Source organism: Pleurodeles waltl, chromosome 3_1 (genome assembly GCF_031143425.1).
Source record: "Pleurodeles waltl isolate 20211129_DDA chromosome 3_1, aPleWal1.hap1.20221129, whole genome shotgun sequence".
Lineage (NCBI taxonomy): Eukaryota > Metazoa > Chordata > Amphibia > Caudata > Salamandridae > Pleurodeles > Pleurodeles waltl.
The window spans coordinates 351,446,201-351,462,216 of record NC_090440.1 but is presented as its reverse complement, the minus strand read 5'-3'; the positions used below and the strand labels follow the sequence as shown (position 1 = coordinate 351,462,216).

At 40.5% G+C, this 16,016-nt stretch overlaps 1 protein-coding gene across 2 annotated transcripts in view; it reads left to right on the top strand.

Annotated features, from left to right (window-relative positions):
- Positions 1 to 14,236, top strand: part of SECISBP2L (SECIS binding protein 2 like) — a 435,435-nt gene extending 421,199 nt beyond the window's left edge. For both annotated transcript variants that reach the window (XM_069222506.1, XM_069222505.1), the window contains exon 18: positions 9,312 to 14,236. In XM_069222506.1, coding sequence (XP_069078607.1) covers positions 9,312 to 10,024 — 713 coding nt within the window. In that variant the 3' untranslated portion in view covers positions 10,025 to 14,236. The remainder of the gene's footprint in view (positions 1 to 9,311) is intronic.
- The last annotated feature ends 1,780 nt before the right edge of the window (positions 14,237 to 16,016 follow it).

Genomic DNA, 16,016 nt, shown 5'->3' with positions numbered 1-16,016 from the left:
GAGCGCATTACACAATTCTCCTCAGGGAAATCGTGGTCACTCAGATCTCATCCGTTTCAGTTACATGGGTCTCACGTATGCAAGGACAATCAGAGGCAGAGTATAGTTCAATAAGGTTTTATTGAAGTAAATGCATCTTAGATAATAAAGCATGTAAGGTAAGAACTAGGACGACGAAGCATGACAGGATTAAAATTGTGACGAGGAGAGTGAAACATAAAAATAACGCTACCATATTGCCACTACAATCGTTAAAAATAGTCCTTCCTAGGCTATGTTAGAGCACAGCTTGTTAAGCGCTAATTCTGCCCTTCAGGTTCCCCTGGGAAGACATCATCCCTCATACCTGAGCAAGAGGCCTGTAGTCTTCATAAGCAGATGCAGCGAAGCACTCAGCATACAGTTGTGGTCATCTGGCTGGAATCTCCCTCTAATGTACATGGGTCATAGTATTGTTGTTATAATGAAACAGGTGATGTTCCAAGAAAGGATCTCCAAGTAAGAGTGTGTATGTTTCTGTGAACATTAGAGACAAAGTGTACCACTTTTGCCGGCAACCTATCTTTACTGCAGCCTTGAGAAAAGCACAGAGTGAAAGAAATGTCTTGTTTAAGAAAGCAGTGATGGCCTACGCAAAGAACAGCAAGATAGAGAAAATAAAACAAGACTGCAAATATGGCTATTGTTAAAATAATGAAACAAAGCTGAATAAAATATGTCTAGGTTAAAGTGCACAGCGGAAGTCCTAGTTTGCAAAAATAACATGTAAAACTATAGCTAAAAATAGCTACACAACAACCTTTCAGCTGCCATTTATTGTCATGGTATATCTGTTTTAAGATCCTTTTGGCTCCGATTATTATCCTTAAAGCCAAAAGTTCAATGAACCAAATAGCAAATCTTCAAATTTTCGGGCACATCCCTATTTAGCCAACATACCGAAGAGGAAATGCTATGAATGAAAAATGAGGATGTGATACAAAGTTGGGTGAAAGCAACAACAGAGGTTTTATAAACCAAATGGGCTGAAGGAGCGGTATTTTTTATCCAGAAGAGAGTTCAACACCTAAAATGGCCTTAACAGCAACAGAGACAAAATCAAAGGCAGCCATATGAAGAAAGATATCAGAAGACAAAAACTACACCTCCAAAGACTTTGAATTCAAGAGGAACGCATTACTCCGGAAACAATGATGTCTCTGCACTTTCCTACCAGGAACAGTGTAGATTATTAACATGTGACTAATGGGTCCTACATATCATACAAAAGGGATATTACATATGTTTCAGATCATTACCACCTTGTGTTTCTCTCAAATCAACATTGAAATGTCAGATCATCATCCTACGGAAAAAAACAACTTCTGTTACACCCAAAAAAACAATAGAAAAGGTTCCATCTCATCAAGGAAATATGGGGGTATACTCTAGATATTTCTTGATAAAGGGTTGACCCATAAAGTATTACCCAAGTTTAGTCCTGTGGTTCTTAACATATTTATTTTAAAAGAAAAGTTCAGGATGTTGGCCCTTCATGAAATCTTCCATCATATCAGAATAAAAACTATAGGCCCTGTTCAATAGATATTCAAGCTACATATTTTCACATTCCAATTGCAACCGAACCCAGAAAATATCTGTGATGTCTGGTAGGAAATTCCCATTAAGTATATACTAATCTAACATTTGAACTAAAATCTGCTCCAAGCACAGTTTCAGAATAGATGTCGGTAATCACAGATTAACTCAGAAGAAACAACATTTTTGCGTACCCTTATTTGGATGATTTTCTTATAAAAGCCAGTACACCTGCAAAAGTAAAAAGACTCCCAATTCACTCTAAAGTTTCTGAAATGCTTAGGTCTCTGTCAATATGCAGAAGTCATTTGTGAAACCAGTGCAAGCTCTCACATGTTTGGGAGTGTTCAAAAACAGAGTTTATTCTTTGAGAAAGAGAATCTTATCTGCCAGAAATGCCTCAATCTGAAACAAACCAACTTTACAACAGTATGTCAAATCTTTTCTAGGTCGGTTGGCATCATGCATCTATATAGTCCCAAGTGCAAGGTAGGTTATTTATGCAACATCTACAACAATGGCCAGAGGATCGAAGGTTGAAAAAAAAAAAAAAGAAAAACAGGAAGATAGTCTTTGGTTAACTACCCATGCAGAACAGTCTCTAACATTGTGGAACAGTTGTTAAAATCTCTTAAAAGGAATACTGTTGCAGAAGACCACCACCTTCCCCAAAACTGTGATAGTGACGGATTCATCTTCGACAGGTTAGGGAGCCCACCTCAGTGAACTCGAAGCACAAGGCTTTTGGTCTCCTAAAACGTGAGCATATCCTCCCTAGATTCACCTGACATGCTAGTAGAAACGGACACCACCACAGCTATGCATTATTTAAACAAACAAGGGGGGACAAGATCAAGACACTTGTCCCTTTAAGGACAAACAAATTTGGCACTGGGCGTTTAGCCAGGGTATTCAATCTGACTGCAATACACATTCCAGGGAAGTTGAACCAAGAAGCCGATTTTCTCAGTAGATACTGCAAGGAATTTCACAAAACGTCATCAATGTTGCTGATCTTTCAGCTTTATTCCAAGATTGGGCACTCCCAACACTAGACTTATTTGCCAAAGCAAACGAAGTAAAGTTCCCAAGGGAACCTGTCAGGGTTGCCCTATATAACTTCTACTTTATGATCTGTCCATGGAACCCATGACCATTAGGATGCATTGTGATGAGAACAGTTGGTGTATTCCTTTAGCAGACAGAATCCATGGCCCACTACTTTGTACGGATGATGTGCTATTCTATGTTTGGGCTAATTATGCAGCTCATAGATGCATAAGCCAACCCTTCAGGCAATTGGCAAGAGCACAGCGCTTCATGTTAATTGGTCCAAATCTTGTTGGTTTCTGTTTCACATGGAATGTCTTGCTGCAGAAATGGAGAAGGGGGCACCTCTTGGGAGGCACAGTTTTCCTCTCTGAACAAGAACTACTTGAATCGGATCTCAAGAAGGCGGTCTCAGCCTTGAGAGCTCCATTTATGTTTTGCACAACCCTTTAGAGTCTCTGGCATTAGCTGTATTACCTTTGTTCAAGACTCTGATGCTTCCCTGTCTGCTGTACTACTTTGCTAACAGTGATAGCTCAAGAAAATTTTCTTTCAGGACCTGGATATGCATATGCTACTTGGTCAATCTTGACTAGGCAGCGACTCCAGTAGACCAGGGTGGGCTGTGGGGCTCCTAAGTTCGAATACTATTATTTGGTAGCCCAGTTAAAGTGGCTATGCCGCTGGGTCTCAGGAATGTCCATAGAAGACACCTGCTTGGAACAGTGCCTCTTACAGCCCGAATGCCTGTTCACATCTTTTCTACTGACCACCAAGCATAGGCTGGGTCAGTCCTGACTATTGTGGATAGTCCTGAACTGCATCATTGGTATTTTGCCAATCACCATGCATATGGCACCTTACTGTATGTACCTACTGCCCCCCTACTCGGTTTACCTAAACACCAAGGTCATCTTTCCTTTCGGACCTTGAGGCCTTGAAGCACAGTGGGCCTCCCAACACTGGGTGATCTGTTTCAGGATGACCAGCTTGTCACTTTTTTTTCTTTTTTTTAAAACATATTTTTATTGGCATTGTAACAGCAAACTTTTCATTGACAGAGTCTCTCGCATTGCCCCTTGGAGATATCACCTCCACCCCCCCAGGAAGTTCAGAGGCCCTATATCTGAGCCTCTATATGTGTGCCAACCAGTCAGAATTCCTGGGGTATTGGGCTTTCCCAAAGGATGGGGTAGCAAGTCCTCATTTGTCCACAGTCTTCTGGCTGCTTCCTCTCTTCATGTATGACAACAATGGTGGCTATTCTTTGGTCATGTGGCTGCATACCTTCCTGTTTTTCCTTGTACATTTTCATTAGGTGTGGGGCCGTCTTGATGGCCAGCATCTTCTACAATTCGAGTGGGATTCCGTTAGGACATTAGGCCTCTCTGGAGGAAAAACACCTTAATAGCCTTCAGCAATTCTTTCTCAGTAATGTCTGCTTCTAAGAGTACCCGATGTATCTCTGGCAGGCTCAGTAGGCATATGTTGTGGAGAAAAGCCCAGGTGTCTTCAGCTGTTGTCTGCACAGCTGGGGAGTATAATCTGTAATAATAGGCTGCAAACACCTCAGCTATATCAGTTCTCTTCCATTTTAGCTTCCCTTATCTGACCGAGAACTCAAGTTGCAGATTCCGTACCTTAAAATTTCCCCCAGGCATCTGTGTGGATCCAGAGATTTGTCTTGAGCCGTACCCCTGTGCGCCGTTAGGCGGTGTTGATCGTCTCCGCATCGGTCGTCTGCATCATCCATGCAGAGTATGATGTTGCGGGTCCAATATATACGCCACCCCAGTGTGCTGACATCAGTTTCCCCCCTCCCCCCCACCCGTGGCAATCACTGATACGAAGAAAGATCTACCCCATTTTTTGAGTGGTATTTTTGGACATTTTGTTTAAGTTTTTTGAGTTGTTTTACTCATGGTGCATCCAGGAATGTCTTCAAGAAAGACCGGTTTCAAACCCTGCAGGTCCCGTCATCGGGCGATGTCCGTGACAGATCCTCACTTCGTGTGGCTTTGGTACCTGGAGCTTGACCACAACCCAGAGTCCTGCTCAGTGTCCGGCCATGCATCTGAAGGCTTAAAGGGAGCGGTCCCTGAAGCGGATGGTGGATCAGTGCTTGACTGTGCAAGTCACAGGCTTGTTCGAGAGGAAGGTCTCTGGTTCGGTTGCGGAGGCCCACTCCCCTCTCCCCTTCATCTTTTTCCCATTCTGAATCCTCGGGATCATCGGGTAAGTCGAGGCATGAAAAGAAGTCAAAGAACACAAAACATTCTTTGACTTCACCTAGTCTGTCAGCCAATGAGACAAGGGAGCGTCATCGATCTAGACCTCTCTCTGCAGAGCCTGCATCCAGGCTGACTCCGCGCCTCCCTGAGTTTCCGGGAGCTGGAGCAAACCCTGCCCAACTTAATTCTTTGAAGCCAGGTGCCTCATTGTTGGGCAGTCCAACACCTCTGGCAGTCCTTTGGGTCTTTTGGAGTCAGAAGGGGACCCCCTTGGGTTCCTCGCCAACGGCTTCGGGTCCAAGGGCACCCAGCAATCCATGCTTTGATCCAGAACAACATTGGTCGTACCAACTCAGCTGACGCTCCCAGCGCCGCCCGTGCCACTGAGCACCGCTGTCCCCATCCTCATTGCCGACTCTGACACGGAGCCAGATGGGCGTAGTGCGACATCAACTTGCCTTGACCCATTTGTCAGAACCTGAGGCTTATTCCTTCGGGCTAGGTTACACTGAGAAATAGGAGAGGTCGCTGGACCTTTTGGAATGCCAACTCCAAGAATCTATGGATTGGCATATGGACTTGACTAAAGCCAGTGGTCTAGACACCTCCCCAGATACTGGTATGCTTTCTCCCACTAATGTGGCTATGGAGTAGGGGGTGTTTTACTCTGTGGTGGTGAAAAGAGCGGCCGAGGTCCTGGACCTTGAGTTGCCTTCGGTAGCAAATGCAAAAACAACAAGTGATGGACGGAATGCTGAGCATTGTCAAACATTCACCCCCAGTCACAGGGGGTCCAAACTGGGGTGGCATGGTGAGCAAAAGAACGATGGATTAAACCCAGATCTATGACTGGGGGTGAGTGTTTGACAATGTTCAGCATTCCGTCCATCACTTGTTGTTTTTGCTTTGCCTTCGGTAGCAGTCAGGACTAACCTCCTGACCGAGATGCTTCAACATGAAGCTTCATCTTCCAAACCCCTGCTCCCCTTTAAATAAGACCTTAATGATGTCCTACTGGGTACCTGGTCCAAGCCCAGCACAGGGGCTCCTGCGACCAGGGCAATTGCCCGCACCACCATCGCCCTGCTCCGAGTGACCCAAGTTTCCTTGCGCAACACTCCACTCCTGAGAACTTGGTCATCCAAGCTTCTACCTCACATGGCACATTTCCTTTTGCACTCCCAGATAGGGAATCCAAGAGGCTGGACACACTTAGGTAGAAGATATTTTCTGCCGCCAGCCTGGCATTGTGCTCCATGAACCCTGCATGTCTTTGGGTGGTTATTCCCATACGCTGTGGCATATGGATGCACACAGGTGCTGCCTCAGATCCCGTAGGAGAGCAGGACTGTACTTTACCAAGCAGCTGCTGATGGGAGAGACCAGTAAAGTGCCCAATCTGATGTGGAATGAACTCTACCGAGTCATTGGGCAGAGCGGTTGCATCAACAGTGGCCCTAAGGCGCCACTCCTGGTTGAGGATGTCTGGCTTTTCAGGGGATGTCCAAACCAATCTTATGGACATGCCCTTTGATGGCAACCATCTCTTCGGAGAAAAAGCACACACTGAGCTTGAGTGCTTTAAGGTTTCTTGTGCTACGGCCAGGTCTTTGGGCCTCGTGGCGGCCACGCGTCCACATCAGTCTTCTTATCCCCCCCCCCCCACACCCCTTTCGTGGCTGTGGAAGGAGCGACTAGCCACATCCATTCCCATCCAGCTAGTGGCTCGAGACATGGGATCCACCTCCCTCCTTGCAGATCAGGGAGCCAGCATTCCAGACAGGCCGCTAACACCCACCCCCCAACCCTGCGCTTCCTCCAAACCTTTCTAGTCTCACTCTTCCACAGCAAGGGGCCAGTCAGAGGTAGGGTCCGCCATCACCTGCTCCGCTGGCAGTACATGTCGGACAGGAGGGTTTTGCAGATAGGCCGAATGGGCTAATCCCTTCCCTTCAAGACTACTACATCTACGCCACCATCCTTCCAAGAGGAAGTTACAGCTCTCTTGGCCAAGGGAGCTATAGAGAGGGTTCCTGTGCCAGAAGTAGGTTGTGGTTGCTATTGCCGCTCCTTCCTGCTACCAAAGGACAACACAAGGGCCTCAGCCCTAGCCTAGCCCTATCTGTTACATGAAAAATGTTATTTGACTAAATGTTTAATTCATCATAGGAGATATCTGATCTTCGTAGACCACCACTAGCCATCCTGATCCTGACAGGCGAGGTCTGTGTTTCTTTCTTTCTCTCTTTCTCTTTCTTTCTTTCTCTCTTTCTCTTTCTCTCTCTTTCTCTCTCTCTCTTTCTCTCTTTCTCTCTCTTTCTCTCTTTCTCTTTGTCTCTCTTTGTCTCTCTCTTTGTCTCTCTCTTTGTCTGTCTCTTTGTCTCTCTCTTTGTCTCTCTCTTTGTCTTTCTCTTTCTCTCTCTCTCTCTCTCATCCATCCCCCTTACCCCTGTAAAAGCTGATCACGTACAAGTAAGTGGGAGGCACACAACGTCTAAGTAGAGTTGAGAACAAGCAACTTAGGTCAGCATTGTGTCTCCGTGGCATGAACAGGTCAGTGCTTGACACGTACAAGTGTCTCCTTTCTGCTGCGAGTGGTTACACACTTCCATGTAGGCCAATGTATCACCTTGCCTACTTTTTATGCACCCCCATATCCTTCTAAGAGTAGAGACTCCTCCACCTGGACCCCAAAAGAATGTTGCCGTTCTACCTTTTTCGCACCAAAGAGTTCTGGGTGAATGATAAACTTTTCCTTGGTTATGTGGATGCGAAGAAAGGTCTGACAGTGCAGAAGACAACCATTTCCAGATCGTTCGTACTAGCATTAAAATGTGCCAAGCAGTGGCTAAGAAGCAACCCCCTGAGGGTTTGCGTGCACATTGTCCCAGAGCTGAAGCTGTGACCACTGCAATAAAATGTGTAGTTCTAGTCCTTGACATTGGTCAGGGCGGCAATGTGGGCATCCCTGCACATTGTTAACAAACACTACTGCCTGGACCTCTGCTTATTCTGTCCTGCAGGACTTTCTAGTATGATCTTGCATTGCAGACCCACTTCCTGGGATTGTATTGCTTGATTATCTATTCCAAGGTAAGGAATCTGCAACTAAATGGCTCTATAGATGGACAAGTTACTTCGTATTGGTAACACCTTATCTGGTAGAGACAATTTCTATTTGCAGATTCCTTACCAACCCACCCACCCTCCCCGCTCTGCAAATTGATTTACTAGGGACAGGCCCTGCACTTTTGGCTTAGAAAGTTGTGAATAGAAACTGACATCAGAGCACCAGGTGGTGCGTATATAAGACCCTCAACGTCCTCTCAGGTGCAGGCGACGATGGACATGGAGCCACCTAACAGTACGCAGGGGTACTGCTTGAGAAAAATCTTGGGATTCAGACCAACGCCTGGGGGAAATGCTTGGATTTTAACCAAACACCAAGTTATTTATTTTATCCAGTTGTGGTGATAATTTATTATCTAGAGAATGTTATTTTTTCAGTACTTTTGTCAAATAACTTAATCTGTTCGGTCTGTACTACCATCTCCTACTTTAGAGAGGCCAATGTTAGTCAGAAAAGTGCAAATAACACGAAACACTAAAAACAGGGGTGAAGTATTTACAGGTAATTTACATTTATTCCCCTATAATCAAATGATGATTTCCTACTCTACCTTCCGGAAGATAGGCTTACATAATTCATTTGGATGGGATTGTTGTCTGTAGTTTCCTGGAAAATAGGTTGGATTTTCCCCACTCCTGCAGTTGCTGAGACTTTGGATATGGTAACTCCAGGACCTGGGAACATCCATCCCATTATGAGTTAGTCCCTGAGGGTCTAGTAGGAAATAAGGTAATTCTGGTGGGAATCTGCTCAGAGTCCACTGGTAACTCTATTTTTCCTCCGACTTCCATAAGGAGATTTAGGCTGTTTTCAGCATTTGTAATTTCTGTTTGAAAATAAAACACTTAAACATTTATAACAAGGTAGGCAAACTGCTATTATCTGCACCCACAGAAATAAGGGGCCACTTGTAATGAGAGTCTGTGTCTACTCTGTCCAGATAAATGTAAATATTATAACTTGAACTACTCTGCATGAAGATTAATTGGACAAATAATAATAATTTATCTATATGACTGATCTAATAGAAGAGTACTTCCAAAAGAGATGTATGCTTTGTTATTGTTGCAGTTGTTGCGAAATACAGCCACACATGGGGCATTCTGTTTAAATATTCTCCTTTTTGTATGATTGTGCCTTATCTGACCTTTCTGTTACCCATTTGAATTTTTGTTCTCACTGTTTGAGAATAGTGAAATTACCGTACGATGTTCAACTGAAATTTTGTTTCCACAATTTCTACCCAAGTGATTGTCGCCATATTTATCTAGCACTGAATTGTTTTCCCTTTAAGACCTAATATATATTTTTACCATTTACAGACACTAATTGGAGAAGCATGGTGGAAACATCTGATGGACTGGAGTTGACTGAAAATGAGAGGGAGCCAGCAGTGATAACCACAAGTCCTGACCAAATATGTAAGATTCAAGAAGACAACTCCACTATCTGTAAGCAACCACTAGGTACTGTCTGCAAACAGCCATTATCTGGCATGGTTAACTCTGTTTCTATGACAACTTTTGGAAAATCAGCTCCAGCTGACAAGGAGGAAGTAAAGCCAGATGACAATCTGGAATGGGCCTCTCAACAAAGCACTGAGACGGGATCACTGGATGGCAGCTGCAGGGATATTTTAAACTCATCCATGACTAGTACCACTAGCACTCTAGTACCAGGAATGCTCGAAGAGGAAGAAGAGGAGGAGGAGGAGGAGGATGATGATGATGATGATGATGATGATGACACCTACCCTGACAAACCCATTTCTGTAGAGATGCATCTTAACAGTAGAATTGAATCTTGGGTCTCTGAGACCCAAAGAACTATGGAAACTCTACAACTTGGTAAACCTCTTAATAATGTAGAGGAGGACAACATTGAGCAAAGTGAGGAAGAAGAAAACTCTGAGCAAGTAGTTTTACTAGCCAACCATGAAGAACTAAGTGATAAACTCATCAGTAATATCCTACAGAAGCCCATTGAAGCTACTTTGTCACATAAGGAGAACGCACAGTCTATTCCAAAGCAATAAATTAACCTCAGGGATTTTCTAATGAGCAGTTAACTCTTTTATAAGGGTTGCAGCCATTACCCGACATGTTTCATCTCAACATTTTGCACTTTTGTTAAAAATTTAATATAGGTGTTATATACATAAAATAATTATTTTTATAGCTTTGTACTTGTTTCATTAAAAGCAAATGATTTTCACTATACACAAACTTATAAGCTTAGTTAGGGATTTTATTTTAACTTGTTATTCCCCTCTTAAAATCCTTGTGCTCCAGATTGCACAGTAATGTTTATTGGCTTGAACTATCAACAGAAATGAAACTCCAACACAATTTGACACCTATTTTCATTGCTACAAACATTGGAGTACTCTGTGGCATCAGATAAAATTATACCTTTAATTGTTTTAGTTGTGATGTTTGCAGCCTGGGATGCATTAGCTATTGTCCTGTACATTTGTTACATTCTCTATTAGGATTAATTTTCATATAGATGGGGTCAAAACGTAGTACAGGAATTCTCTGGGAAAGGTGATGCCCTGTGTAATATGCAGCACAAACACATTAAAAATACATTTTTACACATTTATTTGGATACAAGCTGTCACTGCTGGATTCAGAATTCCTGGAGATTAAACTAATATGACATTAATACTCTATCACTGTTGGATAGATTCAGTAGTCACGATTACAGTATCTGCCACTTTTTCCAGTATTTAAATAAAGCAATCTATTTCAGAACCTTAGTCCACAATAAGCGGAATAGTGTTTGGTATATGATGTGCTATTTGACAGACCCTAAATTTAAACTTTTAAGGTGTGCTATATGTTAGTCAAATCTGATGCAACATTCAGTATAGCTTAAGCATATGTTTAAGGTTGGCTACTAATTGTCATGTAGCTGTGCAAATCAATTATGAATTTCGAAGGTATTTTTAGAATTGTGTTTATTTAGTTGCTTATTAAAAACAGTAATCCATTCTGGGTGCTAATAATTAAGGCTCAGTGGATGAAAATTATCTGTGGGTCTGCACTTCAACAAATGGTTGATGTAAGACCCTTTCAGAGAACAAGAAAAAATATAATATAAATCTTTTGTACAAAATGTTTTATAAACAGGTAAAGCTAGCTCCGTGACAGGTCTGACTATCTTATGTTTAAAACTGTTGATTTACTGAAGCTGGAATAATAATTTGTTCATCTTCAGTCGTAATGTTGTTCTGTAAACATTGTTTTTTCCTTGTAATAGCTTTGATATATAAAATGAACAAGAGGGTAGGACATCACACTCTCTTTACAGTACATTTTTCATCTGTTGAACACATAAGATGGTTGCTAGCAAATTGAATATAAATAATATCTTGTACTTAGTAATGTAATTAGAATTTAATACAGCATGTACAGTATTGAAAATGTGTAACTTTTGGAAATTAGCAAAAAAGGACAATATGGCTTCTAGTCCTGAACCAATAATACCTACAACACAAACACTATGTGGACCTCCTTAGTGGTACCCAAGTATCACATACAAACCAAATATCAACCTATTGTTATAATTGCAGTTGTCTTTCCATGTTTTTGATCCAAGCAGAAAGGTTATGAGATGTAAAGGTAGAGGAATGACTCAACAGTAAATGCAGTCATAAATTTTCATTTTATTTTATGTGTGGTTGACCAGTGCACTTGAGTATTAGGCTCAGGCTTTATCCCGTCCTTGAGGCTCAGAGCCTGAATTAGAGATTGGCGGGTGGAGTAATCCATCATAAATGTGACAGACATCCTGCCCACTTTATCATATAGACACTATATCCTGTGGCACTTGTAACAAGGCGGATAGAGGTATCAATCACGTAAATCTGCCCCCCCAGACTGTAAATGACTTTATGGTATGATTTGAGTTGCACTTGATAGTGAAGTGAGAGTGGTACGGGTAACTGTTATATGTAATGTGTTTTGAAAATGGAAAGTAGGTGTAGAGAACATGGAAAGACTGTATGTTGGTGGTTGTTTATTAATTCTGTGTGTGTGTGTGTGTGTGTGTGTAATGAGATGACTTATGTATCTCAAACAATCAGTGAGGTATTTGGAGTAAACGTAGCCTGATTTATTGTACTGGCTTCGTAATATTTACTGTGAATTTAAAAACAATTGGCATTTCTGCACACATTAATTGCCATTTTTTTAAATTACACAAGTTTGTACTGTAACTAAATATGTTGTCATTAGTTCAACTAAGATGGCGTGTCAAGAAATGTGTTTATTCAGTTGTAAGTACAATTTATTTTACCTTTATACCACACTTGTGTCGGAAAGACTACATTCCTAAGGGGGAGCTAATGTGAAGTTATAATCTTCATTACAACCACTTTCTGAGCACTAGTTGTAGATATGAAATGAATGCACAGTGTAAGGAATGATGCCTTGTTCTAAATCATGAGCAGTTGTCAGTGGACCTTACCCATTTTAGTAGTGTTTGCTTCAGCAAATGATAACGCTTTTGAACTGAAGACCTATAATGTACAGATTGTGTTTTTTAGTCAATAGGTTAACTTTTATTGCATATTTTAATTGCCCCATTATTACAGTGGTGGTTCAAATTGCATTTGATACTGAAGCAATAGCATTACTGAATTAGTGATTTTTTTTTATTTGCATTTCCAGTATAAGAATAGTTAAATTACTTGATCATTTACTTGCAGTGTGTTTTACTGTTCATCACTCACTTAAATAGCACATATTTTCATTCTTTTTTTTTTCTTAATTGTTTTCTTTCTCCAGGTTTCAACACTTACAGTGCTTCTTGCTGAAATGTCAGAATTGTTGTTTTAAGTCAGTTAAACTAATTTGATATATAGCCTTCTTCAGTGACTTTAATGTTCAAACAAGTTGCGGTCAAGGGAACAATAGGTTTCTGCAATTTTTTGTAATGCTTTAAGATACCCTGACCTGCATGTTATTGATAGAAGTAGAGAACGACCATTGCACTAAAATAGTTGATGTTAAGGTCAAAAAGTGTGTACAGTCCGGGTGTTCCATGTAATGCAGAGATTTTAAGATTGGCATGCAGCCTGTGGGTTATCCCAAATACATTCATTGCATCAGTTTAGCACATTTAAAAGTACTCAAATGGTTTATTTAATATAACAATTACATTTCAATGCCATGAGCTTGACTATGTCAGAAGTGTTCTTCCTTTCCTGAATGCTTGCTGTGATAATTATTCTTAAGAAAACCTTTAAATGCAACTTGCTTTAATCCTGTTTGGTAACATCAGTTAATTGAAATTAGTTATTTCTTCTTACAAACCGTGACTACATTGTTGTGAAATAATGTTGATAGCATAGCTTGTAAAATAATACATTTAAGTTAGAGGAACATATGCATAGAGGTTATTTCCAAAATGCCTTCTTGATTTCCAAATAAGACATGCTGATAAAAAAATATATATAAAATAAAAAATGTTGCATGTTTATGTTGTGTATATTGTGTAAGGTCTTTCATGTTTAGGCAATGCACTTCTAGAATTTTCCATAAACTGGCCAGACAGTAGATACCCATGTCAGTGTTGCTGTCATAATCAGCATTGGAGTGAGTCTAATTATTTTGAATAATCTTGTGAGAGATTACTGATGAAATGTATGCAAAAAGGTATTATGATTTAAAATAAAAGCTGCTGTTTGTTGATAGTGTCATTTAAAGTGTTTACCATGACGCTGTGCCAACTATTCTAAGTATTTTGATAGACCTGAGTCACAGTTTTTAAGCAGTAAATTAATCTATTTTATCTGCATTTTGAAAATAGATGAAAAACGAATCTAAAATCATAAGCAACCTATTACTGTGACTGCAAAACACTTCAAATGTACAAAAAATGTTATATATCTACATTTTCTAATCTTATAAATCTTTTACTTTTTCTTTATTTGGCACAGCTTCTTTATGTTCAGATATAATTTGTAAAATATTATTTCATTTAAAATATTTATGTATGATTTCTAATGTGGCAAATTGTAATCTATAATTTAATGTCTTACCTTTTATTAACATATCTAGTCAATGTTTAAAAACAGAATACTATGGTTTATAAACTTGTAATATGAAGGGATTATTTCTCTATATGAAGGATTATTGTTATATTTCTACCATACCTTTTTGAGTGATAACTGCTTTTTTGCACTATGTAAATACTATGGAGGATTTTCCTTAATTAATAAAGTACAATTATATGCAAAGTCTGTTTCATTTGTTGCAGTAAACAGCCAGATAAAATACATTTTCATTTTTAAGACATGAGTAAACAATATATCCACTTCTCCTCACTGTAATTGCATTATGTTTTAGTAGGTACAGTTGGAACAGGTTTTTTCTACTCTTTTAGATTTGCATTTTCAAATGTCAAGTGTCTGTTGTACTAATAATGTCACTTTTATTATTCCTTACAGATACATATTAACTCTGTGCAAAGCAAGTCTTTGTCAAAAGGGGGACAGAATCACCAGCCTTCAGCTATCTTGTGTGGCCTACCGTGACATTGGCATGTGCCACCAGTGGGTTCCACATTTTTTATGTTTCTTTGAGTTGCTACTGGCACAACAGTCAGAGACCTCCATTAGTACACACCTAGTCTTACCTCAACGCCACTCGCCAATTCCGGATGCTTTTCTATTTATACAATTCTTTGCTCTTTCACGATTGACAAGGAGCAGTCCAAAATGAATTAGTATTCGCATGCCAATACCAGATTCTGTTTTCAGGTTAGTGTTATCTGCCGTCTGACTACTGTGTCAATACTTTGACCACCTCACCCATAACCTTTGAAGGGCACTTCACCCTCATTCCAAATGCAGAAAGTATCCTCATTCCTTTTTAGAGAAGAAATACAGCTTCATATTCTGGAGCTTTACTCTGGCTTGGAATACTCGATAACTGATTGCATTTGATTAGTGGCTTTTCTGCTTCATTTTCTTTTTAAGGGGCTACTCTGTGAGCTGCTAAAGCTCTCTCTACTGTGTAAACCCCACCTTTACCTTAAAGAAGAGCATCTGATAAGCTTTCTCTGTAGTTGGGCTTCTACCAGCACATTATGCTTCGTGGATTCTCAGGCCTAAAACAATTTTCAACCGCCATGGACCTCCTGGAACAGTTTTTCAAAAGCACTTTCTAAATTTCAGACTGTCAACCTAAAAACATACTGGAGACATCAGGTTATGAAACATGGCTCTGCTCTTCTACATTGATGTTCTGGAAGATTTTCAATTTCCCCATTATTTGATGTGTTTCACATATGCTCTACTTTTCTAAATGTTTTTACTGTATTTGCACACGTTTTCTTGCAGTATGTTGGATTTGTTTCTCAGACAAATTTATTCCATAATGATCAGGGTTAATATTTACCGAACCCGAGATGCTTGCACGTGTGATTGTCAGTTGTTAACTGTCTCCATTTTTCTAAGTTCCAGAAGAGTTTCAGCTTTCTTGGATGTATTGATAGAACTTAGTGATTTGAAATTCCTGTTGAAACTGAATTACTTTACAACATAGTGGGTGACTATGTCTCATAATTTAAAGGTGTCATTGACATCACATTCTGCAAATCTGCTAAAAGGTATTGACCGGTCCCAGTCAGTTCTCCCTAAAACGTAATCTCCTCTGTAAACTGACAAGACTAACTCAAAATCTTTGAGTCATGTCAAGTATGAGAAACTGAATTTTTACCAGAGGAAACCCAAGGAGTTGCATGCCCATGCAGTACACATAATAGATTTAGAGCCCAGAAATCACCCATTATTCCTGTCAAATCACTTAGTTGTTCCTTGGTTCATCATTTAGCATAATTGAGTTTGCTGCCTAACTAAGATACCATTGAATGGCAGCCGTTTTTAACTATCATATGCTGATTGGCAACATTTACTCATAGATAACCTGGGTACAGTTCCAGCCCTCAGAAAAGAACACAGCTGACTTGGGAGCTGTTAGAAAATGTCCCTTGCATTAATATGTTGGTGTTTCTGG